The 27,544-nt window shown below is 34.2% G+C and overlaps 1 protein-coding gene across 1 annotated transcript; it reads left to right on the plus strand.

Annotated features, from left to right (window-relative positions):
• The first annotated feature begins 297 nt into the window (after positions 1-297).
• LOC148945436 (uncharacterized) lies at positions 298-23,220 on the plus strand. The gene is made up of 6 exons (XM_089099231.1): positions 298-925; positions 7,354-7,455; positions 11,207-11,249; positions 16,000-16,149; positions 18,026-18,186; positions 21,880-23,220. Exons 1-5 carry the CDS (start codon positions 335-337, stop codon positions 18,133-18,135), a joined length of 996 nt encoding a protein of 331 aa, XP_088955357.1. The 5' UTR covers positions 298-334; the 3' UTR covers positions 18,136-18,186; positions 21,880-23,220.
• Positions 23,221-27,544: the final 4,324 nt, after the last annotated feature.

Below are 27,544 nucleotides of genomic sequence, written 5' to 3' on the forward strand. Positions count from 1 at the left end.
GGAGTTTTGGACCCTTTTCAGATAAAAGTTCAAACTTCTCATCAAACAGTTAGATTCCTAGATGTTTTTCCTACATACTGAAACCCTTTTCAAACCAAAAGTCTTTAAATTAAGACTTCTGGAGTAGGAAAACTGTTTTTTTTTTTACAAAAACTGTCAAATCATTGGTACCTTTACCCTACATGCACTGAGTTGCTCTATTTCTAATTGTAGAGTATTTTCTTAATTTTTTCCTTTAGTGCCTATAATACTGGTGATTTTGAATATTTTTTTGTATATTTCAATCTATTTCAGCAAGTTTGTGCCATTCAACAATTTAGTCACTATTTTTGAAATGGGGCAAAAACTATATTGTTTAAAGTGGAACAACTACCTGGATGTATTTCATGGAGCTTTGTTACCTCTATTAAACAGTGAACATTTCACAGATGTCACCTTATCATGTGACAGTCAAAGCATCAAATGTCACAGACTTGTTCTCTCATCTTGTAGTTCCTACTTTGAAACACTGTTTCTAGAGATTTCACATCCCCATCCTATTATTATTCTAAAAGATGTGATATTTTATGATCTGCAAGCTTTGGTGAAATTTATGTATGCAGGTGAAGTGACTGTTCCACATGCTCAAACTAGTTCATTAATAAAAGTGGCTGAAATGCTTAAAGTTAAAGGTCTTGCTTATCCTGATGAGACAGTTAACCAGATACTGAAACCTAGCTGTCTTGCTCAAAATACTCAAATGACTCAACCTGCTGTAAAGAGAAACAGAGTAGATACAACCTTTCAAGACAACCTCTTGGCTGGAGATTCTTCCAGTAATCTAGAAACTCCTGTAGCAGATACCTCAAATGATAAGCTGGTAAACTATCCTGCTGAAGCCAGTTCCTCTGTTTATCAAACAGACATTACTGCGTGCAACCCACTGGTAAGTTTTTTTTTATTATTGTGGTTCACTTTATTCAAAGTTGTGTGACCAAAGGATGGCTTATGTATTTGATTTTATTTCAATTTCAGGAAGCAACTAGGCTAGGTTGAATTCAAAAGGTAACATGATATTTGTGTAATACCTAGATACTAGAATCTCAATCCCCACCTGAAAAATACCTCTGGCTAGAAATTTATTATATTAACAGTTAAAAAGTATTAAGTTCAAGGTCTGATTTTGCTATTAAGATTTTTTTTTTCTTTGATCTGACATTTCTTTTTTCTCAGATTCTGGTTTTGTTTAGTTCAAAGTGCCCATAGGCTACTGTTGGGACCTTTGGCCCCTTTTGTTTCAGAAAAATGCCTTTTTATAAATTTAACTTTATTTATGTTGAATAGCTAAACCCCCAGGAAAGTTTTTATTACGATGTCTGAAGAATCCACTAATTAGCGAGTGGTTGAAAAAGCCAGTTGAGCTATGACTCATACTGCTTAAATTTAGAGTTTGAAAAGCTTCAAAGGATGCTGGGAGTCTGATTTGATTCGGCCAGTCATTGCCTTTGGTCAGAGGTGCGCGCGCAAGCGCGCGTCTAAAAGTGTGTTAGTGAATTGTAAGATTTTTACCTTTAGTTCCGTTTTTGAGTTCTTTTATGCAACGTGTAGTGATTACAGTAAGCTTTTTTTACTATGTACTCTTAACTTTTCAGCTTAGGTCGAGTCTAAAGAGATAGTTAGAAATCTTATCAGTAAACTTTGGCTTTAAATGTGGCCATAGACCATCCGATCACGTTGGTATATACGGAACCGTTGGAGTAACCGCGGAAATCCCACTAATTTGGGACCAACGAGGGATTTCCCCCCCCCCCCCCCAGTAAGTGGCATAGCAACTCTTTGTGCCATTTTTGCCTTTAAAAGTGGTGAACCCTGCACATTCAACATCCAATAAGTGGTGCAAGCGGTACCCACACATCCAATAAGTGGTGGCAGCTAGAAAAGGAGCTATAAACAGCACTGATAGCAAAAGAATTTTGCTTTTTCGAAGAGACAGGTGAATTTTGGCCTAGAGAGTGGCCTATATTATTATATATAGAGAGAAAAAAATATGGAATTAATTAATAAGAAGGTCTATAATGGGCTGTGTGCCTTGTTAGACAAATAGAAAAAGAATAACGTGAAATTAATGAATTGAGTTTACAGTAGGGGAATCTCCGTATTTAAAAGTATTACAGGGTTTAAGGAAAGATACGAAAACATTGAATGTGGGATTAATATTTGAGTGAATTGGTGGACTTAGATATAATCTTCAGTGACAAAGGTTATAAGAGTATTGAGGACGGCAAATTAGGAGAATTTGTCAGTTTGTGCGCATATTAGACAAGGAAGGTGGAAGGCACCTGTCCTATTGAGTAATCTGCCCAGGAGGAGATTATATTTGGAATACGAGTATCCAGGGATGATACGTAATTTGTTTACAGGGTAGTTCCCCTGTTTGAGTTTAGTCCAGCTAATTCCCTTGTGGAATATTTGCGCGGTTTTTCTGATTATTTTCTCGTACAACCCCTGTTAATTCGTTTTTCGGAGATATAATTCACTTGCGTAAAACTGCTTGTTGTGAAAGAAGTCGTTATTCCCTAATGAAGTCTAGACATTCTGGTTATTTGAAAAATTGTTGAATCTCATTACACGGAGCTGATAATTCACAATAGTAATTGCATACCATAATTTTTGCGTGACAGTTTTTGAACTTACCAAGATTGACTAATTGAATAAGAGATAATATAATCGGAGAGAAGTATACGCGGTAAAATGAGGGGTTACGAAATAAACAAGGAAGAGATAATATGTGAAAAAACAAGACGAACTCATCCCTCAGAGGCTGTACTAAATGAAGGAGAATTGCGGGATAAAGATAGTACAGATATGGAACAAATGAATTCCGAAAAGGAATTAATAAGAAATAATGACACATGGAATTTTGAAATAATGTCGGACAGAGATAAGATTAACTCAAGACCAAGAAGGGCGGCGGAAGTCCATAGAAAAAGTAGGAAAATGGAAAGAAAGGCTAATATTGAGGGGGAGGCTTTGAGAGAGAGTACCAAGAATATAAGGAATAAATGCAGGCTGAGAAAGATGAAATTAGAAAGAATAGAAAAGAGGACGAAAAGGCTAGAGTAGCCTATGAAGAAAGAGACAATACGGATATAGAACAAACAGATTCAGAAAATGAATTAAGAAGAAATAATGACAGACGAAAACAAAGTAGTCCGAATAGAAGGAGCAGTGTTGAATCGAGATCCAGCAGAGGCTCGCGAAAAAGCACTCGAATAGAAATGGCACAACGAATATTAAATTTCATGGAGGAAGGAAGAATAGCTAGAGAAAAAAAAGGAAGAGTTTACAAGGACCATGATAGGCCTAATCGAAGCCCGCTGGGGAATTCTAGAAAGTGAGATTTTATTACAACCAACTTCTAGGCTGTCAGATAGCCATAATAATTTGTCTAAGAATCAATCGCGAGAAAAAGAAAATTACCAGACATTATACACTACGACGGAAAAATATGCTACTTCAGTGACAAGGCGGGGAGGTGGACCGGCCCATAAAACAAATTGGTAGGCTGTGCCACCCTGTCGGAAAAACGAAATACTTGATACGCTGGTTCAAAATGTTGATAATCCACAAAAAGGGGATGCGGAAGTAAAAAGACCACAAAATATTGAAAAAAAGACGCGCGAGAATGATTTTTCGGGAAAATTTGCAAATAATAGAAAACTTGAGAATACTTTTAATGAATATGAGACGATAACAAGTAGGCCTACAGGCCAAAATTAACTATTGAATGTGATAAAGGGTAAGGAGATGGAACTCATTTAACGCACTTTTCCTTTGAAAGTTCAAGAAATTTTTGAACAGTATGAAAAACTAAATTCCGCAGTTCAGTTCCGATTTAATGACGCGATGTTTTTTGAAGTAGTAAGGAAAAAAAAAACTGAAAGACAGAAAAAAGATATTAAGCGGAGATACAATGAAGAAATGCAGTCAAGGATGGACACTGGAGTCCAATTCAGATTTCATGACGATTTATCTAATGCTACTACAAAAGAAAAGAAAACTAAGAGAGAGAAAAGAGATATTAAACGGAGCTACAATGAAGTAATACAATGAAATGTGGCTGACACTGGAGTCCAAATCAGATTTAACAATTATTTTGTATTTTGTACAATTGACAGGTTTGAGAAAAGTAGAGACAAATAAAGAAAGGCAGACAAAAGACACAACCTTGAGGTTCACTGGGTAGCGAGAAAGAATGAAAAAATATCTGAGCTGTTCCTAGCTAACATAAAAAATAGGGAGGATAGAAAAATATCAGCTAGGCCATGCCTTGATAAAATTGATCATAAGGGGGAAAAAGAGGTCAAAGGCCCATGGAGAATAAAAGAAAATGATTACAAAATAGAGATGAATGACATACAACGAGTGGGAGGACAGATGGGGTAGATGGAATTTCGAGTCGGATTGGAAAGATTTGGGAAGGAATTTGATATTGGTCTGATCAACTCAAAAGAGGGTTTGTTCTTTTATGAGGGGGAGGAATCCCTTGGGGAAGATCCCTTGCGGGAAGTCGCAAAAGATAGCCCTTTTCCTCAATGTACAACTGGCTGACAAGTTGTGATCCCTTTACCGCGATTTTACTTTTCTGATCTGGAGTCCTTGGGGGATACTCTCGCCCCGTCACTTCATACTTCACCCAAACCTTTGTCCAGTAACCCTATTCATAGTTATTATTTTTCATGGGAACCGACAATTATTTCTGGCAAATTATATTCAGTGGGAGATGTACCCAAATTTCATTTTCAATTAGCATCAACATATAATCTTCAGTTAATTATCCCAGGGGAGGGAACCCAGAAAAAAGGCGATTCATGGTTCGCGAAAAATTTTACTTCATTTCCAGTTCCCCTATCGTTTTCACTGGCCTTTGTATTTTCGGCCTTAGATTATTTGAAATTATGCCAAGGGGCAATTTACTTTTTTATAGAGATTTGGGGTTGTTTCCACAGATGGAAATTAAGAAGCTAGTGCAGCCAATTTTTCACGATGGCTAGCATCATCGAAAGTGCCAGAAACTGATTCTCTGCTCCTCTCAAATGTAAATTCGTGAGAGCAAGAAAATTTTTGTTTTTGATTGTGCCGTGCACAATGAATTTCTACGAATCTTGAGGACTTCAACTTTCATAACCAAATGTAAACGTCATACTATCTAGACCATGGTGGTCCTACAGTAGAGACGTGTCGAGGACGACCAATCCAGAGCCAAGCGGAGAGAGCACAGGCATTGGTAGAAGAGAAGATAAACAAGTTTAGTGATTTTTAAGTTGGTGTTATTTATTTTATGTTTTTTTTGTGCTCTGACCCATGGCGTGATTGCGATCATTTTTCTTAGGAGGGAGGTATTGGGACCGTCGGCTCCAGTTGTTTCAGAGAAATGCCTTCTTATAAATTTAACTTCATTTATGTTGAATAGCTAAAAATCCAAAAAATTTTTTATTACGACGTTTGAAGAATCCACTAATTAGCGAGTGGTTGAAAAAGGCAGTTGAGCAATGACTCATACTGCTTAAATTTAGAGTTTTAAAAAGCTTCAAAGGATGCTGGGAGTCTGATTTGATTCGGCCATTCATCGCCTTTGGTCAGAGGTGCGCGCGCACGCGCGCATCTAAAAGTGTGTTAGTGAATTGTAAGATTTTTACCTTTAGTTCCGTTTTTGAGTTCTTTTATACAACGTGTAGTGATTACAGTAAGCTTTTTTTTACTATGTACTCTTTTAACTTTTCAGCTTAGGTCGAGTCTAAAGAGATAGTTAGAAATCTTATCAGTAAACTTTGGCTTTAAATGTGGCCATAGACCATCCGATCACGTTGGTATATACGGAACCGTTGGAGTAACCGCGGAAATCCCACTAATTTGGGGGCCGACGAGGGATCTTCCCCCCTCCAGTAAGTGGCATAGCAACTCTTTGCGCCATTTTTGCCTTTAAAAGTGGTGACCCCCGCACAATAAACATCAAATAAGTGGTACCAGCGGTACTTACACTCCAATAAGTGGTGCCAGTGGTACCCACCCATCCAATAAGTGGTGCCAGTGGTACCCACACATCCAATAGCTACCATTATTCTCCATGATCTTTGCCAAAATTGCTTAATTTTTTTTCCTGCAAGTGGATAGATAGATAAACTTTTATTTTCACCAAAGTCTTCATGGCGCTGCCAAATTTCTTTGGTATAGTCACAATAAAAAGCATTAGTCACATTAAAAATTTAATATTGAAAAAAAAACATAATCAATCCTCCTGATTATTGTTGTAAATATTTACAAAACTAGGTATAAAAATTTCTACTTACCACTGATGGGCACAGCATACTGGCTGAAGTTTCTCAACAGGCACTGCAATCTTGCGAGGGGGTCATTTTGTTGACCCGCTGAATAAATGAATTGGGTGAATAAAAGATGTAAATATTCAGAGGAGGTGATCTGGAGGGGAGCCATGTTTTGACATAAGCTTGAGCATCTGCAGCCCAGCATTACCCTTTTTTACTAGACTAGATGTGTTTGCTTCCCATTTTAAATCACTGGTAATAATAAAAGGTGTGGCCTTTTTCCAGTTCTGTTTAAAATCTACCAGAATATCTCTCTACCACATAGGTTAAAATTTTAAGGAAACTATGTTTTCAGGTCACTGTTTTTCCTTTTTTATTTAAAATAGGAACAGAGCCTTAACTCTTTTTGTTTACATGGCTCCTGGCCATGTGTAACTTTTTTTTGTATTTTTAAAACCTTTTTAATTTCGTACCCTTCAACATGCTAAGATAAGGATTTGGCTAAATTGCCTTTTCATTTCTTTGTGGGAGATATGTCCTTGTAAATTTGCTCTGGCATAGACAGTCATATCAAGAATTCCCCTGGAATAACTATCTTCATTTGCAGTAAACAATTCGAAAAAGATATTCATATTATATATGTTTTAATAAAAACCACTGAGCTATAAGAATATGTCTGTTTTCTTCTGAACAGGATCAAGTAAGATCTATAGAAAGTAACCTTAATTTTTTCAGAATGTTTGAAAGATTGATCTATCAGTCCATAAAACTATATACTTTGGATGGAAGATTAAACTTTGTTTAGGATAGACTATAGAAAATCTGTCAAAAAGTGAACTGAAATTATTTTTATATAATTTTGGAATTTTTTTTGACTATTCTATGTCATTTTGCCTCTCAATGAGACTATCTGTGCTTTACCCCAATTAGCCATGGCTCCAAAAATTTTATCACAGTCCACCAGGTTGATTTTAATTCAAAATCAACAACAATAGTAATGATATTATCCTTTGATAACATTAATTTTTATTTGGATTGTTTTTTCCAGCTAATCAAAGATGAATTTGCTGTAGGTATTGACAAAGGGTGGGACAATAGTCCTGGTCAGTTTGAAGTTGATGGAGAACGTTTTGACAATGGCAGTGAAAAAGTAAGCATTTGTTTTCTTTTATTAGTTTTTAGCTTTTTTTTCTAAGCACATGATTGATCATTGCTTTTTATTTTGAAACAGGTCTTTCTCCATTTGGCTAATTGGTAGATCTCTTTCTATTTTTAGTCCAGTAATAAGAATAGTTAAGGATGACTTTAACTGTTTATCTTCTTTGTAATTTGTTATCTTCTTTGTAAAAATAATTTTATTTTGCTTAACAAAAAAGAAAAAATTATATTTTTCTTTTTATAAAATAATTATTTAATGAAAAGGTATTTAGTTGCTGCTGCAAATAATTATGGCTGCTACCGGAGCTGATTCCAGTGGGTTCGAGTAGGCAAAGCCCATATAATATGAACAGTTGATCACATTTGACCACTTGCCTGTAAGTCATAATGAATTATGACTTAATTATGTGTTACAGTTGCCTGTAACACATAATGAATTTTTGAATCATAATTAGGTTGACAATACCCATCAAATGGCTCACAGAACTGATAGACTATCTGAATTACCCTTACAGCGTTTTGTATCTGCCTCAGTTCTAACCTAGGATGATAGACTATTATGAAAAAGTGAAAATAATCATTATTATACAACTCTAAAAAAGTTTTCTATGCTTTACCTCTCACAGAGACTATCTCTCTTGGCTTTGCTCTATTTAGGCTCATTTTGCCTTTGATCTTGATCACTATGACAAAGTTTTTACTACCAACCATTACCTTTGACCAAATAGCTACATTCTAGCTGCAACCTAGTAGGGAACAAGCCACAGCCCATCACAACCAAAAATTAATTTGAAATGTTATTTTGAAAGCAAATTGAAAGGAAATTCAAACCCTAAATATGGTATAAAATCAAAACAAAAAGTACACCTTAGGAATTGTAATGGCTGAAAATCCACAGTCACCTTGATTGGACATGAAGGAAAATCTTTTTGTATGGGTAGCACTGATGTGGGCTTTTTTGTATCTTTTTTCTTTTCCTTTTTCACTACTTCTGAGGCTCTAGAACATCATAGAGGGCTGTTTAAGGTCTCATTAGAAAGAACATTGCTATATCTAAAGCTTTTTGTAGGTACCAAAACATAATATTTAAAATAGAATTAATTTTTTGACAAAATAAATTGCATATTCATACATAAGAAGATGAATGACATAATCACTGGTTACAGCCATAAGTGACATTACAGTAAAACTCCTATTATAGCATCTGTTGCAACTGGGGTTTGTTATTTACTATATCCTGCCAAAAAAAGCCAAAGGCCATTGTGTGTTATGTATAATCCTGGTTTTATCATAGTAATGGCTCATGGCTTGTGATGACCAAAAATTAAAAAACGCATTAAAAAAAACTGGGGAGGAAAGTGAGAAAAATTGTCATTTCCAGCTGATTCTTGAATAGTAATTATTATCTAAATCAGTTGAACACTAAAATATTGCTTTGAGAATAAATTGAAAGGTATTTTGAAAAACAGCCTGAACCCTCCAAAAATAGTGGTGGGTTGAAACAATTACCTATAAGAGAAGTTCTCATCATTTTTCTCCTGCATCAGGCAAGATCAAGTATTATTGTCTTGCCTCAAATAGTTAAATTTTTATGCTTGAACACGTATATTAGAATCCAGGGGTGCCGTTTTGGGGGGGGGAGGGGTAAGGGGGGCAGTTGTCCTCCCAGTAATTTGGAGAAATAATTATTATATAACCCATGCCCCTTGACTATTTGGATATGGACCCCTCTTGCCCCCCCCCCACCCCCAATAAAAATGCTGGAGATATCCCCCTGTTAGAATATTGAATGGGATTGACTTCAGATTGACATGCTTGTCATAGGTATTGCAGCACTTCCTTAGTAAAAGGCAAAGTGGGCTGTATGCAGTTTTTTCCAGTCCATTAGATTTGTAACTAGTTGTAAAAACGTTGGAAGGGCCTCATTTGATTGGGAATTGAAATTAAAAGAACTAGCCACTGCTTGTGACTGCAGCTGCTACTGCTTGCAACTGTGACTTCTTTCAACTTCGGCTTCTTGTGATTATGACTACTTGTGACTGCACCTGCTACTACTTTCCATTGCAACAGTCACTAATTGTAACTTTTAATACTTGCAGCTGCAACTACTTCTAACTTCCACTATTTAGATCTCTGCCACTAATTACAACTTTGACTAATTCTAACTGTGGCGGCCATTACTTGTAGCTGCAACTGTTAATAATTCGACTGAGACAGCAACTACTGATGACTGTGATTGAAACTGATTTTTACCGAGGCTGTGACTACTTACAACTGTTGCTACTTGCGACTGTGAGTGATGCTATGTGCAACTGAAGCTATTGTTATTGCTACTGCTATTACTGGAACCAAATATACTGAGCTAAGTCAAAAAAAGATTAAGTGAATCTTGGCTGTCAGAATGTTGTAGATGTAATTACTCAAGAATAGAATAGAGCTGTAAGTTGAAACTTTCAGGAAAAGTTCAGTGGGATGGATATATAGCTAAATTATAAGATCTTATTACGCACCCAAAGGGTTCCTGTGCAATATTTCAGTAACAGCTACGGGTATATTATTATCCAAGTAAGTGCAGTAATTTGATTTTTTTTTTTCAGGGAATGGTAAGGAAGATATTGAACTAAATCAAAGAGACTATATGCATCCAGATTGTTAAAAGGACATATATGTAACATCTCAGAAATGGTCAAGGGTATTAAGTTGAAGCTTTATAGGCATATTGAAGAGGATGATGAATTAAATAAAAAAACATTGTGGGTATCCAAGTTATCAAAAAAGACATATCAGATTGTCTCAGAAATGGCTAAGTGTATTTTCTGAATGATAATGTTTTTTCTCTTTTTTGTTGTTGATTTTACAACAAATAAAACATCTAGCTCTAGGTTACTCATCAAATAGTTCGCGCTAATGAACTGTAAGTAAACAAACAAATCAGGGCAGTAGTTTTAAGCAGGTTGACACTCCCAGTCTTAATATTGTGAATTTTTTATTTCTTTTTGTTTGCTATACAAGGTGTTGCTGTTACAGGTCGTAGTACAAGTGAAAATTATTTGTTTATTTTTCTCTCAGCTTAATACTATAAAGTCCATAGACTATTTGAATATTCTTAACAATACTAATATTTACAATATTAGTATTGATAATAATATTTATTAATGTTCAAATTTAAATTTATTATTAGTCTTTTCTTATATTTATTTTGCACCTCTTATTTTTAAAGCTTACAGGCTTGTTCAAACTTTTGTGCATATCGGTTGGGCTCTTCAACTTGTTCAAATTGAAGTTCCATGTATGTTCTTTTACTCTACTAAACGTAAATTGGAATTTTGCGTATACTTGATCCTTTTTGAGCATTTTTCACACAAGGAAAGGGAATAGAGCCTCAAAAGCATGCATTTTTACGCACAGTCGATGGGATACCCCTCTCCTCTTTCTGTGTATAAATGTATAAGTGCATCTCATGAAATTTTAATAAATTTTTGATGAAACTGCTTCTGGGGTGAAAGAAAACGTTTTTATGGATGCATTTTCCCTTTCTTCTTTGTGTTATTACCTGGTAGTTTCGGGGTTGTATTTTTTATTTTGTTTATTTTTTAATAATAGCAGTTAAATTCATATCAATAATAGCCTAACAGGATTGACATTACTTGAAGATGTGTGGTTAAGTGTTTTATATTCGAATCTATCACAACTCTAAAAGATTTGCCCCTATTTCTGTGTGTAATTTTTTTTTCTTTTTTAAGCTCATTGAGACTCAGATTTTGGAAAGAACAGAGAGAAAACCAGGTTAGTCTCTCCTTATTTAATTAAAAAGTAAGGGAAAAAAATATATACTGTTGGTTCTTCCCGTTTTTCTTTATTTATTTTGATTAGGGTAATCAACAATCACAAGAGTAGTACCTTCTTTAAACTACTGTTGCAATATTAACATAAAATAAAAAACCCGTTTAGTAAAATTGGTAATATAAGGAAATATTGGTAAAATAAGGTACTTCGTTGGAAATATTGGGCAAAATTGCTGTTTCAGAGATGCTCTGTAGCTAGAAGACCAATTGAGCTTTTTTTTTTGGTCTATATAATTTTTTGAGCTTTTAATGACATTTTTTTAATATTTAGATTTTTCTAGGCTTAAAAAGGTAATACCCCATCTCTAATTTGAAAACCAATAGGTAGAAATTTTCTTAAAGTGAATAAATGTCATGTTAAAATACTATTTAGTTTAAGGCATATAAATGGGATAAACACTCGTCTTACTTATAATAAATAGGCTTTGATTTTATTAGGGCCAAAAGCAGGGGATAATTTGGGCCCAATCTCCTGGCTCATCTAATTTCTGGTCAAATCATTTTATCTAGCATTTTCTTTTTTTTTACAGTCGTCCTCTCTCTTGCTAGAAAAAAAAATTATGACTTCCAATTTTTTTTTTTTTTATGATAAAACTTCTGCAAATACTCTCACTTATCAGCAGTATGTCCTCTGCCATTATTTTCCGCTTTTATCTCGTCGGTGTGGGCGTTAAAATAAACGACCGTATTTTTTGCCCTTTGTTTATTATAGTGACAATAATAGTTGGGTGCATTGCTTTTTTTTTTTTTTCTTATTTTTTTTACTGCCCAATGTGTCCGTCGTAATACTATCCTATACACCTCTAAAAACGCTCTAGGCCTATCAGAGCGCTAAAGTGTAGAGTAGAGGTAGAGGTAAGAAGAGGTAATTAAAACTTGTAAATATTGGAATATTACCTAATATAAAATTCTGTGTTTGGTTAAAGATAGTCTACAGTCCTTAACCAAACACATAATTTTATTTCAGGTAATATTCCAGCATTTGGGCATTTCATGCTGAAGAGAAGGAAATCAGCACTGATTTAACAAATCGGCGCCGATAATAGTTACGTGTGTTCTAGGCTTTAGTAGACTACTGAACATTGCTACAGACCCAAAGGCCAAATGATATTGCTTTCTGAAACTCTTTTAGTGATTACATACTACTACTAATAACTCACCACGGCACCAAGCCGCCTGAGGCCAACACAGCTACGCACGCATCTCCTCCATCCCAGTCTATTCAGAGCCTCCCTTTTTACACCCTCCCACGAACTTCCCATTTTCTTTAAATCTTTCTTTATTACGTCTTCTCGCCCCAGACGAGGACGACCTGCTTTCCGTTTATCCCTAGACGGTTGGCCGAAAAGAACAATCTTCGGCAGTATGGCGTCGTTCATCTACACAACGTGCCCTAGCCGCTTCAGCCTTTATTTCATTATGGGCCTAGAGAGTGGTGTTCAACCACATTTTTCGTACGGCCTATTGTTTGAAATACGGTCAGTCAGTTAGGTACCAGAACAATCCTTAAGCGATTTCTCTGGAAACATCTAGAAAATCTTCATCCGCTTTTCGGAGCGCCCATGCTTCAGAGCCATATTTGACCAAAGTCATCACTGTAGCTCCTAATATTCTAATCTTGGTTTGCAGACATGTCTTCCTATTCTTCCAAGCTTTTTTTTAGCTTTGAAAAAACACCGTGAGCCTTCGCTATTCTGCTTTTAACATCTTCACTCCTCCCGCCATCTTTACTGATTCTTCTACCAAGGTGAGTGAAGCTGCCCACCTGATCAATCTTCATTACACAACGTCACCTTTTCATCTTCACTTATTCCAAGCCTTAGTGACATAGTCTTCTTAACCTTAATTTTCAAACCTATTCTAGCACCCTGAACTCGCAAAACCTTTAAAAGTTTATTCATTTTTCTCACTCTTTCATCTAGGATGCTTAAATCATCAGCATAATCTACGTCCAGGAGGCTTTTTCTTTCCTATTTAATTCCGTGGTCTCCCATTTCCTTTCCCGTGCTCCGTAAGACAAAATCCATCAAAATGATCCATATAAAGGGGGATAGAACACAACCCTGCTTAACTCCTGATTTAATAAAAAACCAGCTGCTAACCTCATTTTCTACCTTAACCACAGCAGTGTTATTCTCGTACATAGCACTAATCACTTTAATGTATTTGTCTAGTATACCATACAAGGGTAAAACCTTTACTAAAACTCTTCGATCAACAGAATTGAACGCTGGCTTATAATCTATTAAACTGAGGATCAAAGGCGTTTGGCAACTCAGACACTTCTCAATTATTAACATAAGAGTGAAAATTTTGGTCGGCACATTCTTTACCTTTTCTAAAACTGCACTGTTCATCTCTTAAAACTTTGTCTATGGCATCTCTCAGTCTAAAAAGTATCATATTACTAAGTAATTTGCTTCCTACAGAGACCAGACTAATGCCTCGATAATTACCACACTGACTTTTATCACCTTTCTTATAAAGTGGCTTAGTTAAGGTTTTCCTAAAATCGTTAGGTACCGTACTTCCCCTTTTTCAAAAATCATATTCATAATATTCAGTAACTTATTTCTAACCTCAGAGCTTACATAAACTGTTCATTAAATGAGAATAGGCTTATGTAAATAAGGTGATATGCTGCAAGAGAGGGGCTACTCAAATAATTTGTCACTCAACTATAAACACTTAAAAATGAACTTAATGAGTGCAATTAACAAATATATTACTTTCTTTTGTCCTGCTGTGTATCCAGTACAAATCACAATAACAGTATCACATCCAAGCTTGTTTCTCCATGCCTTTGGGTAGTTATGTGCGATGTTAACTACAGGATGTCAGTGGCGTAATTTCATAAAAATCCTGGGAGGGGGGGGGAATTTGGAGTGAATTTTCCCAAATCAAGTGAAAATGAATGCGAAGATTAAAAAATGAGCCATAAAGTACCATAAAGGCAAATATATATTAAAGAAAACTGACCTGATTCTCTTGATGCTTGGATTATGCTGGCTTATCTTTGATTTGACAAGTTTTTTTTTGCCAAAAAATGAATTTCATTTGGGGGGGGACAAACCGGGGTCTAGAGGGGGCAATTGCCCCCCCCGGCCCCGTCGTAAATTACGCCCCTGCAAGGCTTCATAAAATGGGTCAGTAAAATATCGGTAAATAAGGTTAAATAGGTAAATTACAAACTTTACGAGGGTCCGTAAAATTACGGTATAACACGTAAAAAAACCCAATTTTACTATGATCGATTTTTACCATATACAACACTAGCCTAAACACATTAAACTTTTTATCAAACCTATCCTTTTGCTTAAAATTTCTATCACATGGTGCCCTATGGAACACCGAAGGGTCCTGAGAGAATCAATAGAACAAATAAGATTTTTTACATTTTGAGCAATAATACCCCTTTTGGCTGCACTATGCAGCCGAAGGGTATACGTTGAGTGTTATTTTTCTATATCATATTTGTTTATCATTATAATAGTATTAAGTACTCTTCGGACTAAGAGGAATATATTTTTTTATTATTGAAAAAAAAAATCATATGACATCCACTTCAGACCTCCTTAACAAATATTTTAATGCTTTCCACTTTCCTTAATTTTTTTCTTATTTTCATATGATATGTCACTCAAATAATTGCTTGTGCGAATCCCCCCTTTTTATTAAACATAAAGTAGACCCAGCGAGTTCACCAACTATTTTCCTCAAACTGTTTGATCCATCTCCTACATTGTCAAATTTGACACTTTCTAATTTGATATTCAACTTTTGCTGGAAAGTTCCTCTCAAATTCTCATACTGGAGTCTACCAACGTCAAAGTATCCTGGAAAGTTTTTACCCTTCCCAAGTTGTATCTTTAGGTTAACCCTAGACATTACTAGCTGGTTATCTTTACTTTTAACATCATTAACAATACTCCTATTTACATAGATATCCTATGTACCCCCTAAGGTTATTGATCATGTCAGTTCAATGGTAGATTGACAGGTTAATGCCATTTGATCATTTTGTGGAATAGGGAATCATGATTCGGTCAGGTCAGTGTACAGAATAATTAATATAATGTCTGCAGCTGGATTGCTGAATTTTTATACACTGGTTTTTATGTACACATATTGTAAGTGGTGCCTTCCAGACCATTTTACAGGAATTTTTTCATGAAAGGTCGAATGTTCATTCTCACGAAACTCGGACCAGATAAGATATTGAGGCTGCTCGCTTATTTTCAAATAGGACTGCTTTTTCAGTTATTTATAGAGGGAATCGACTATGGAATAAGCTTATCCCGAGTGCCAAGGAATTACCCATTAATCAATTTATATCGGGGTTACGTGTGGGGCTGCTTGGTAAGTATACTTTGGAAACAGATTGATATTTTTGGAATTAGAAATGATAGTAAATGTATGTATATAGATATATATTTTGCTCCGAGATCATGATATTAAATAGTTTTATTGTGTAGAAAATGACATGTCCAATTTACAATTACATTAGATCTAATTTAATGTCTAAATGTTTTTTTTTCATTTTTTTTTACAATTAAGTTTTCTTTTCTCATTTTTGAAGCACCATGTAATGATTACTTTTTGTTCTTCATAATTTTTAATGACAGAAGGGTTATATTTGTGAGGGCTTTAATGTTGATTTATTTTCAATTTTTATTTATTTTCATTCCCAGATTTCAGTGAGGATATTTTTGGAAGGAAATATCCTATTTTATCACCCAAACATGAAGATATTCCTTTGGTGGTTTCTCCTGACGTATTTGAACAGCTTAATCGTAATCTCAAGTCTTATGAGCTTGAGTCAAGTATTCGTGAGAATGAAGGTGAGTTTTCGAACAATATTTTTTTTCTTATCATTCAATCCAGAATCCATCTGACGTGCTCCAAAAACCTGCTAGAAAATGGTGGAAATTTCTTATTTCCACTCTAAATGTATATAGCGAAAGTACAATGTTGGGTATTTTCGTTGCAGAGAAGTGCATGATTAGGGCACCATGGGCATCAAAATGAAAATGTATTTTCCCCATCTTGGATTTATTTATTCCTGACAACCGTGATTTTTTACGATTATTATTTTAGTTGTTATTAAAGTATTAAGATCATCTTGATCGTGTAAAATTTCTCCTTAGTTGCCACACTGAATTGTGTAGTGAAAAAGGCAAAAAATTGTCCTTTTTACACCGAAAGCAGAACAAAACGCTTGTACTGCCCATTTTACGCGTATCGATTGATTCAGGTTTTTCAATAACCATTTAAGTTGTACAACTCTTTTCAATTGAAGAGATAAATAGCAGTGAGAACATGTCTATATTAAGTAAGACTAATATGTTTTTCAAATCAGAAAAAAAAGAATTAATATAATTTTTGAATAGTCATGTAAATAGGTAAATACAACTAAATAGGATAGCCTAATTGGTCTTTCTAAAAATATTCACCTGTAGGTAAGTCAATTGATAAATAATTTGAAGTGTTCAATCTCGAAGAATTTTAATAAATAACACATTGATGCATAGCTTAAATTTTTAACTGTTCAGTGGTATCTACATTTTTCATGGAATATTGCATATACGCCTTTTTGGCAATCTCATTTCGTATATTATCTTATTTAGCTCAGTTGTAGAAGCATTAGTAGTTGTTAAAGCCCTGAAAGTTTCTCCTTAATACCATTGATGAGAAGACATGATGATAGGATAAACCTAAAGTCTTTTGATTTAGTTCAATATTAGTAGTTGTATCCCTGAAAGTTTCAATTTAATACCATATGCTGTTGCTAAAATATTGCTGTTTCCTTATTCTTTCCTATATTTCTCAAAACTTTGACTTGCATATCCATAACCTTTTTCAAGACCGAGGCTAAAACATGCCTCCCTTTCAAAATTACAATTTCAATGCTTACTTACTTAAGACGAGACAAAGGCTATTCAGCCCAACTGGACATCAAGAAGCTACTGGACCAAATTCTTCCATTGGGTTCTGTCATCCGTGAGTGGTCGAATAAACTCCAGTCACGCCTTGTGCCACGTGTGACCATGCATTTGGAATCCCCCAAAAGTGGTTCTAAATCCTTTCTAACAACGTTGTGCCAAGATTTCATCTGGCCGCCTGGTTTTTTATTTAATGAGAAAGTGGGGGCTGCTTGTAGTATCTCACGTGTCAGGGTCTGTTCTGGGTGCCTTATTACGTGACCTAGCCACTTGAGACGTCTTTTCTTGATCATGATTGAAACGTCACCCTTTTGTCCGCATACTTTCATCAGCTGTTGGTTGCTGATTCTTTGCACCAGCCGTCTGTTACTAATGCCCCATGGATATAAACAATGCCACAACATGACAAAATCAATATATAAACATTAACAACTTGTATAACTTATAGCCCTTGGGCCGAAGATTCTGGTGGGGTATCTCACACATAGAGGCATAGTCATAGAAACGTTCTATCAATTTGAGATAAAATGGTTGCTTTGAAAATTTCCCTTTAATGTCTTTTTAAGGAAAGCAATTAAAGGGGGCATAGAACGGGTGGCTGGTTGACCTATCGTTTTTGACTCCTTAAATGGACACTCAAAGTTTTATTCTCTGTTTGAATGAGCCACCTCCGAAGTGTCAACCACAATTTCTTCCATACGAAATGTTGAATTTGTTTAGTAAAATATACTGTTGATTTTCCTTTTATGTCAATTTTATTCATATTTTGTTTTAGAAGTTGAAGATGTTTTACCAAGTAATAATGAGATGGTTCTTGGAGTTCAAAACCTTCTTTTATTTCCTCAAAACCTTTGGGTAATTTTCCTGGCTTTTCAGGATCTTTAAAACTTCAACTTAACACCCAGGAATCAGGCGCCAAAGCTTTTGACTGTCAAGGTATATTTCAGTTTTTTTTGTTTTTTGTTGAAGAATCAAATATATTGGATTATGGGTTATTTGAAAAAAAGAAAAAAAACTGGGATGGATAAGTGGACGATGTTATGAATATAGACTAATCTGAAGACGGAATTTTTCTTGTTTCATCTCCTTGTTCTAAATGCTAAACCGTTTTTTTGGTCTAGTTGGAACGATTCAAATCGTAACCTGAAAGAGTTCCACTTTCTTATGTATCAAGACTTAAATTCGTTTATTATCATCTGATTTCATGATGATAGATTATGATCTGGAAAAAAACATAAACGGGTCTCTGCTGCCTACCAGAAGTTTTTAACTATATTTTATAACATACTTTTAATATATATTTTCTTATATACTATATTTTATTGTAGAGAGTATTAATTTTACTAAAAGCCCTAGACTCAAACAAAAATACAGAATTAATTTTGTTGGGTTAAGGGTCAAAAGTATTTTGTTTTTCAATTATTTTTATTTCTTATTTTTGCTGAATGAGGTCTATTGAACTTATATCTTCATGAGAAAAGTCATGCACGAAATTCTGGAGAGCTCAAATGAAAAAATAGAAACTTTAGACAAGCCTAATGTAAAATCGATGAATATGCTCATTAATGAAATGAAATATATGATAGATGTTTGCCTGAAAATGTATTATTTGTATACATTTTCATCATTACGAAATTTATTTATGTTTTTTTTTTATCTTCTCAGCCGTTTTTCTATTGATATTAAATTAAACAATACTATTTGTGTCAGGATTAAAAATTATTGAAGAGGTTTCTCCAACATACAAATAGCAAGCCATACTATGGATTCTTATATAAAAAAACCGAAAATATATATGTATATACATATTTATTTTTTTTTTTTAATGACTATGTCAATAAAAAACGAACAAAAACTATTTTAAAACACTTTTCCCACAAAACTAGTTCTTCAAAGAAAAGTAAAGAGCTACATTAAACCAAAAATGAGCTTAAATAAAATAAACAAATATTCCAAGCGTAAAACTACCACAAATCAAAATCAATTAATAAATGAAACCCAAAAACAAACAGAAATTACAATAAATAACCGAGTCAAACTCAAAATGAGCAAAAATTTAACATGAGTAGGACTGGCAACCCCCATGCCAGAACTTTGTTTGCACTTTACTGAAAAAATAAAGCAAATGACCATGGTTTGTCAGTTTAATATACTTATACTAATATTTATTCCTTAAAGTTTTAATAATTTTCATTGAATAAAGTCAAAAACTGGAAACATTTAAAATCTATTTTTTTTTCATTAAATTGTTAATTTAATGTTAATTTATTTAATATTAATTAAAAGTTAATTTATTTTGTTATAAATCTATACAAAGCTGGACAAATATATCACCAATCAAACGGTACATCAATCACAAACCACTGAAGGGGATAATTTTCACATAAGAAAATGCTTATATGGTACCATATATGATGTCATAAGAATTGCTTACATGATTTACTAACATAGTACATGACGTCATTTGCAAAAAAAAAATAAGGTTCTTAACGATTTTTCTCGGACTTCTGACCTATCTAGATCGTTTTTTTTCTGCGAAAATATCTGAAGATAACAATTTTCTCGATAAAATATGGAGCCGTTTTCGAGAACATAAATACATGCATACACAATTATTGCTCACATATAAAGATAGTATAAATATATTTAGAAAAACACGTTTTGCACAATCAAGTAGTTAGAATCAGCAACAAAGAGCGCTTACTAATGAGAAACCATGTAAATGTAATTCAAGTGAGATAGCATTTTCATGTAAGTCGAATGTGAAATATCATCTTACAATTTATTCTAGGAAGAAGCCTGCTAATTTGTAGTTTACAATAAAAAACTTCTTTTTTCGCAGACAGAAGAATACTCATCGAAGAATTAAAGCTATTCCGCGCAAAAAAAACGTAATTAATTCATGGAAATTTCTTTTGATAGGTGAATAAAACTCACAAATAGATATACAGTCTAATCTCTCTAAGACACCCTTTCTATCTCAAATATCTATTCTTTAAAATGGTTGTGAAAAATTTATTGAAAGGATCTACATCTTCCCCATTTCTCATCAACAACCAAATCTAATTAATTTATGGAAATTTCTTTTGATAGGTGAATAAAACTTTCACAAATAGATATACAGTCTAATCTCTCTAAGACACCCTTTCTGTCTCAAATATCTATTCTTTAAAATGATTGTGAAAAATTAATTGAAAGGATCTCCAAGCTCCTCCTTTCCTCATCAACTTCCAAATTTTCAAACTGTTAAAACTCAACCTTCGAAACCTAGATATTAACCTTTTGTCAATTCCCCCAGAGTATTTGGTGAAAAAATTGCCCATAAGTTAACACGATACTCACATGATGGTAAGACGGCTAACCTTATTAATACTATCTTTGTAAGCCGAAGACCGGTACCATCGATACAAGATAATGGGTTATATAAGAGTGATTTTATTATATACACAATGGTACATGATCAAGTTCAATTTGTTTCTAACGATTTAAGAGCTTTAAAAATCACGTATTCGGACTTTTTGTTGGGTGACCGGTTTTTATTTCTATGTATAGTGTGATCAAGTTCCCACTTCTTCAACGGCTTGTGAGCTTTGAAAAATCACCTTTTTGGCTGTTGATTGGTTGATCGGTTAAAATTTCTATATGTAACATAATTAAATTCCAATTGTATCCAAATATTTATGAACTTTGAAAATCATTTTTCCCGTCTGCTTATCGGTTATTATTTCTACATATTATGTAATCAAGTTCCAACTGCTTCCAATAAATTACAAGCTTTAAAAATCACGTGTTCTGACTACTGATCACCTTTTCTTTGTTCCCGTTGCTGATTGGCTGATCAGTTATTTTTATGTACATATATAATATAATCAAGTTCCAACTGCTTTCTACAGTCTTGATATCTGAAGCTGCTTTTTCCACGGGTGAAAGCCAAAACAAGGTGGGAAAATAGTGTAAAATTAGAACATCGATTCATAAACCTTAGCAATCACGTGTTCTGACAGCTAATCAGTGAACTATGACATGCATTGCTGATTTTGTTATTGTTCTCAAAAACGAATTACTTTCATCAATCTTCTTGTATCCCAGGGAGTTTGTGTACACCTTACGTAAAACATCTGCTTTAGTAACTGTTCTAAAAATTAATTACGGTGTCAAAACATAAGAAAAATTAAGTAATAAAGGATTTCAGAGTTGGTACTAGCTTTTTTTAAATACAATTATGTAAGAAAGGGGGGAATATTTTTCTGGTCACTGTTTTTATTTCCCTCTTGTTGTTTTGCTCAAAATATCAGCAACAAAAGATAAACCCTTAGACTATTGGACCTACCTTTAACCTAAAGTGTAATTAATTGCAATTACAAGTTTTTCTTCTTTTTTTTTCTTAAAGGAGGGATATTTTACTATTTGAATTGCAAAATCTGTAAATATAAAATTAAAGAGTTTTATTCTTATAATGCTTCTAGCAATAAACTTGAATCTGTTCAAGCCTCTCGTTTTGCTATTATTCTGTTTCATAATTTTTCTGATTTTTTTTTTTTTGTGATTACTTTGGGATATATAATTGAGAACGTATTATTATAGCGTTTTAGGTTTTTTATCCATCCCTTTTATTTTATTTTATTGTAGGAGTTGCAAATACTTCACCGAGTAATGCCAATGCACCTATGGAAGCTGCAAATTCTAATATTGGCTTGAATAAGAAAAAATGCAGAAAAGAATATGTGTGTAATATATGCAATAAAAGATTTCACTTCCATTCAACATTGGAAAGACATCAAAGAATTAATACAGGAAAAAAACCATATAAATGTGATATATGTCAGAAGAGTTTTTCGCAATCGTACTCTTTAAATATACATCAAAGAGTTCATACAGGTGAGAAACCTTATAAATGTGATGTATGTGAGAAGAGCTTTTGTGATTCGAGTGCTTTGAGTAAGCATCAAACAGTTCATACAGGTGAGAAACCATTTAAATGTGATATATGTCACAAGAGTTTTTCTCGATCGTACTCTTTGAATTTACACCAAAGAGTTCATACAGGTGAGAAACCTTATAAATGTGGTATGTGCAAAAAGTGTTTTTCTCAATCCTACAATTTGAAGTTACATCAAAGAATTCATACAGGAAAAAAAGCCGTTTAAATATGATATATGTCAGAAGAGTTATTCTCGATCGTACTCTTTAAATTTACACCAAAGAGTTCATACAGGTGAGAAACCTTATAAATGGGATGTATGTGAAAAGAGCTTTTGTGGTTCGAGTGATTTGGGTAAGCATTAAGCAGTTCATACAGGTGAGAAACCGTTTAAATGTGATGTGTGTCAGAAGAGATTTTCTCAAGTGTGCTACTTAAAGATACATCAAAGACTGCATACAGGTGAGAAACCTTATAAATGTGATGTATTTGAAAAGAGCTATTTTAAATCGAGTGGTTTGAACCGGCATCAAAGAGTTCATTCAGCTGAGAAACCGTTTAAATGTGATGTGTGCAAAAAATATTTTTCTGATTCAAGCCATTATTATACTCACCAAAAAGTGCTTAAGAGAGCATTTTCAATTTAAGTGTAATCTGAACTGTCATCTCACAACCCCTTCTTGGGGAAACCCCGCTAGTTTGTAGTTTATGACAAAAACTAGTTACATAATAGTGATTTTCATAGACGGCTAACTCCATTAATGCTATCATTGTAAACCGAAGACTGGACCAGGGCAAGTGTATAGAGGGTATATGTATATAGGCAAGGGTATATAGGAGTGATGTTATTATATATTCAGGTTCCAACTGCTTTTAATGATTTACGAGGTTTAAAAATAATGTATTCTGACGGCTGATCGTTTATTATTACTATATATAATATAATCAAGTTCCAACTGCCTCCAACGATTCAGGATTAAAAACCACGTGTTCAGACTGCTGATTAGCTGATCGGTTATTATTTATGTATATGTTATAATAAAGTTTAAACTTTTTCTAACGATTTGTGAGCTTTAAAAAGCTCGTGTTCTAACTTCGGATCTGTTGGATCAGCACTTTCTACTGTATTGATATCTATAACTGTTTTTCTCCACGGGTCAAAGCCAAAACAAGATATGAAAAAAAAGTAAAATTATAGCATGAATTCATGAGCCAGCCCTAACAATCACGTGTACTGACTGCTGATCGGTAAACTATGACATTCATTGTTGATTTTGTTATTATTCTCAAAAACAAATTATTTTCATCAATCTTTTGCTTTAAAGTATTAACTGTTCTAAAAGTTAATTGCAATGGAAAAAAAATAAATAATAAGTTTCAAAGTTAGTTCTTGCTTTTTTTAAATACAATTATGTAAAAAAGGGGGGGGGGAATTTCTCAGGTAACTTTTTTTTTCAATTTACTTCTCGTTTTTTTTGCTCAAAATATCAGCAAGGAAAGCAGATTTTGAGTTCATTAGACCCCTCTTTAACCTAAAGTTTAATTAATTGTAACTATAAGTTTTTCTTTTTTTTAGAGGAAGACATATTTTTATTATTTGAATCGCAAAATCTGGATATAAAAATTAGGGGTTTTTGTTTTAATAATGCTTAGTGAGTTGGATTTTTTTTTTTTTTGAGTATCTTTACTTCAGGATATCTTATTATAGCGTTTTAGGTTTTTTCCATTCCTTTTATTGTAGGAGTTGCAGATCCGCACTGGAAAAGTAGCCTAGTTAAGACTCCAGCTGGAATTAGTAGCAATAAAGCTACTCAATGACCAGTTCCGATAATGAGTTCTTCATGAGCATAAAGTATCGTTTGAAGCCAATTACTTACTGAGCTTACTTCCTGAATCTAAATACCCATTATATAAGTATTGTAATAGTAAAAGTGGGTCTGTATATTAACTGGAAAGCCAATAAGTCAATTAAGGCAGGCTAAATTTGAATTTCTGAGGAAGCCTTGCCTTTCTACTAAACACTGATTTTTTTCTGTTTGTTTCTTTTTGTCTTGATTCTTGATTTTATGTAGTTCTAGGCGTTTATCCCCCCCTTGAAAATAACCTCCAACTTTCACCACCCTAGAAAATGCCCGCGGGCTTTCACCACCCCGGGCAATGCCCCCCGAGGAAGTTGCCCCCCCCCCGCGTGGAAAATACTCCCTCGGAAAATTACCCCCTGGGAAAATACACCCCCCCCCCCCATGGAAAATAAGACTCCAAATTGGAAAATTTTATTTGAGTTTTGTTTTTTTATTTTCCGTAGGGGGAAGGAAAACAAGTTTTTTTCAACTGAAAGTAAGGAGCAACATCAAACCTTAAAACGAACAGAAATCTTTACGTATATGTAAAGTGTTGGCTCCTCCTCCTCAGGACCTCGCTGTTTACGCTAAAGTTTCTTTTTATTGAGTTTTAAAACAAGCTTATTATTCTGATTAAATGGCCATTGTGTTTCAGGAATTGTTCTGCAAGAAATAGATCATTTCGGAGACCACACTGCCTTTCCATGACGATAAAATAAAAGTTCAAAATAGGGATAAAATCCTTTTTAATAGACAGTGTATAGAAATTCACAAAAATACCAGATATTTCGGTCACATATACAGTAACCGAAATATCTGGTATTTTTGTGAATTTCTATACACTGTCTATTAAAAAGGATTTTATCCCTATTTTGAAATTTTATTTTATCGTTCTGAAAGAATAAGCTAAAAAAGTTTAAGCTTCAGCGTAAAGAGCAAGGTGTTGTCGAAGGAGTAACTCCTTTCATATGCGTAACAATTTCTCTTCGTTTTAAGTTTTGATGTTGCTCCTTACTTTCAGTTGAAAAAACTTGTGTTTTTTTAATTTAATTTCTGATCTTTTTCAAACATTACCGTAAAATCCGGCTCTCTCTCCACGAAAATTTCCGGTACTTGTGTATTATACGCCACTCAATCATGTTAAGGATGTGTAAAACTCGAGAACAAACCGGTTTCTTCGCTAGTTGCTTTGTTACTTTAGGAATAAATTTGGGCTATATATTTGCACTTTAGGGGGGAGGGTATAGCGGATCTAAATGCAAAATGCGTTAGGTACAATTATTCTGCATATTATGAAGTAAGGATTTTCTAACTTCAAACTGACCAAATACTTTAACCACCCACTCCCCTTATGTGCAAATATATAGCCCAAATTATATATTTCCTATATATTCTGTCACTTGTCTTTGTCTTTCCTAACACTAAGCTGAAAGACACCGGTTTATTTTTGAGTTTTACACAGCGTAAACTTGAGTGAGTGGCGTATAATATACGAGTACAAGTACCAAAATTCCTTCCCCCGACGGAAATTAAAAAAGCAAATCTCAATTAAAATTCTCAAATTAGGAAAGCCCTATTTTTCACAGGGGGGGGGGGGGGTAAACGCCGGCCACCAATTTAAATACCTTTTGTAAGTTTTAAATATGCTTAAAAATATGCATGACGTAAAATATTGCTTCACTAGGACAACTGCTAGATATCTAAGATAAATTTTTGTGTTTTTTTTTTTACTAACAAAAACATAATATTAATAATTTTTGTTGAGGTAAGGGCTCTACGAAAAATTGCTTGAAAGTTGGACGTTAATCACTAAGATTAAAAATCTATAATTTGCCACTCAAGTTTTTTAACACCATAGTTTGCTACACCAATGCAGAACAATCTGCGTTCTAGCAAAATAGTCAGCAAAAATAATATATGGAAAACTAAGCAAAAAATAAAATAATCAAAAAGTAAAACACCAGTAAGTAAGCGTGAATAACAAAATGTTCTGAAAATGATTGTAATTGTTTTTTTTGACAATTCAAAAATGGGCTTGATAGTCTTGTCAAATGTCAGCTTCAAACCACCTCACAGAAAGTTGGAATTGTTCGATAGAGTCTAAGAATAAGATAATACTAATGACTCAAGCACGTATCTAAAAAAGAACATTGCCGGGATTTATCAGAGGCAACGCTATAGCGTTGCCTATAGTAAAAGCCATACGGCTCCAATGTTTTATAATTATAATAATAATATTTTATTACCCGTCAAAATCAAACAAAAGAGACGGATTACTTAAAATACAAGAAAAAGATAAACAGGACGAATATACACGACAAAAACAAATTACATAAAAGTACAAATCTTAGACACTAATGTAATACTCACTAGCAAGAAAAGACTGGTTAAACCATAGAGAAAACAAAACACTCAGTTCTACTGGCGGAGGATTTCAAACCACGGATTGCTTTTAACATTATTATTGAACTTTGAGGTCTGATTAAGGATGGCTGAAGTTGGGTCTGCTCTAATATAATTAATAATAATAAAAGAGTTTCGGGAGCAAAGCAGGAGACTAAGTAGAAACTTAGCATATTTAAAGAAAACAGATCGAAGTTTACATTTATCGCACTCAGGAAAAATTCTTCAAATAGGACTCAGATACAAAAAATGGGGGAGTGCAATTGCATTATAAAGGTGAGCTAAAACTTTTCTGTTGAACCTCAACTTATTAGAAACAATTTTACTAAATGAAGAACCGATGCGCTTCTTTAGATGGTCGATAAGCAATCGGCAGGTTGTTTTTAGAGTTTAGCCGATAGGAAGGCCAAGGTAAGTGATGAATTGGACTGGCTTAACATTTGTATTTCCAAGAGCAATCGTAAAACCATCGGGGACTGATTTCCCATTGAAAAGCATGATTTCCGACTTTTCTGCGTTAAACTCTAATCCGAGCTGCTTAGAAAATTCTGGAGGATGTTAAAGCTTTCCTCTATACCCGAAACAGTGCGACTCGAATTAAATATATCATCCGCGTATGATATTATCGATACATCGCAGGACACAAGTTGTTTTATATCTCTCTTGCCCTCGAATTATTGTAATATTAAAAGCAGTAGGTGAAGTTATTGTCCCTTGTCGAACCCCTTTTTTAACCGGGACAACAGGATTATTCTTTATTTTATGATCCGGATGCTGATGCGAGAATTTAAGTTTGGCTTTCAGATTTGCATACAAATCTTTTAAAGGAAGAAGGGTTCCTTTTTTTACACCGCGCTTTCCCATATCCAATATCAACTCATCGTGAATCAAAGAGTCAAAGGCACGTTGAACATCGCACGCCGCGAGAGCCAAACTTTCTCCAGTTTTCTCGGCATCAACGAGAATAGATGCTACGGCAGACAACGCATGGCAACAACCCAGACGCGGCTGGAATCCAAACTGTCAGGCCGGGCTATAGCACTTATTTCGGACTTCATTAATTATCAAAAGCTCAAATATTTCACAAAAAGTTGTCGAAACCGTGATCGGCCGAAAATACGAACATTCC

This window comes from Artemia sp. Qi Xiang Cuo, chromosome 13, assembly GCF_049724085.1.
Source record: "Artemia sp. Qi Xiang Cuo chromosome 13, ASM4972408v1, whole genome shotgun sequence".
NCBI classification, from domain to species: domain Eukaryota; kingdom Metazoa; phylum Arthropoda; class Branchiopoda; order Anostraca; family Artemiidae; genus Artemia; species Artemia sp. Qi Xiang Cuo.

Bases quoted from the DNA above. Each gene is read 5' to 3' on its own strand.
- LOC148945436 (XM_089099231.1), top strand. From the start codon at position 335: ATGGGGCAAAAACTATATTGTTTAAAGTGGAACAACTACCTGGATGTA. The intron at 7,456-11,206 runs GTAAGCATTTGT...TTCTTTTTTAAG, and splicing joins TTGACAATGGCAGTGAAAAA to CTCATTGAGACTCAGATTTT. The intron at 16,150-18,025 runs GTGAGTTTTCGA...ATTTTGTTTTAG, and splicing joins AAGTATTCGTGAGAATGAAG to AAGTTGAAGATGTTTTACCA.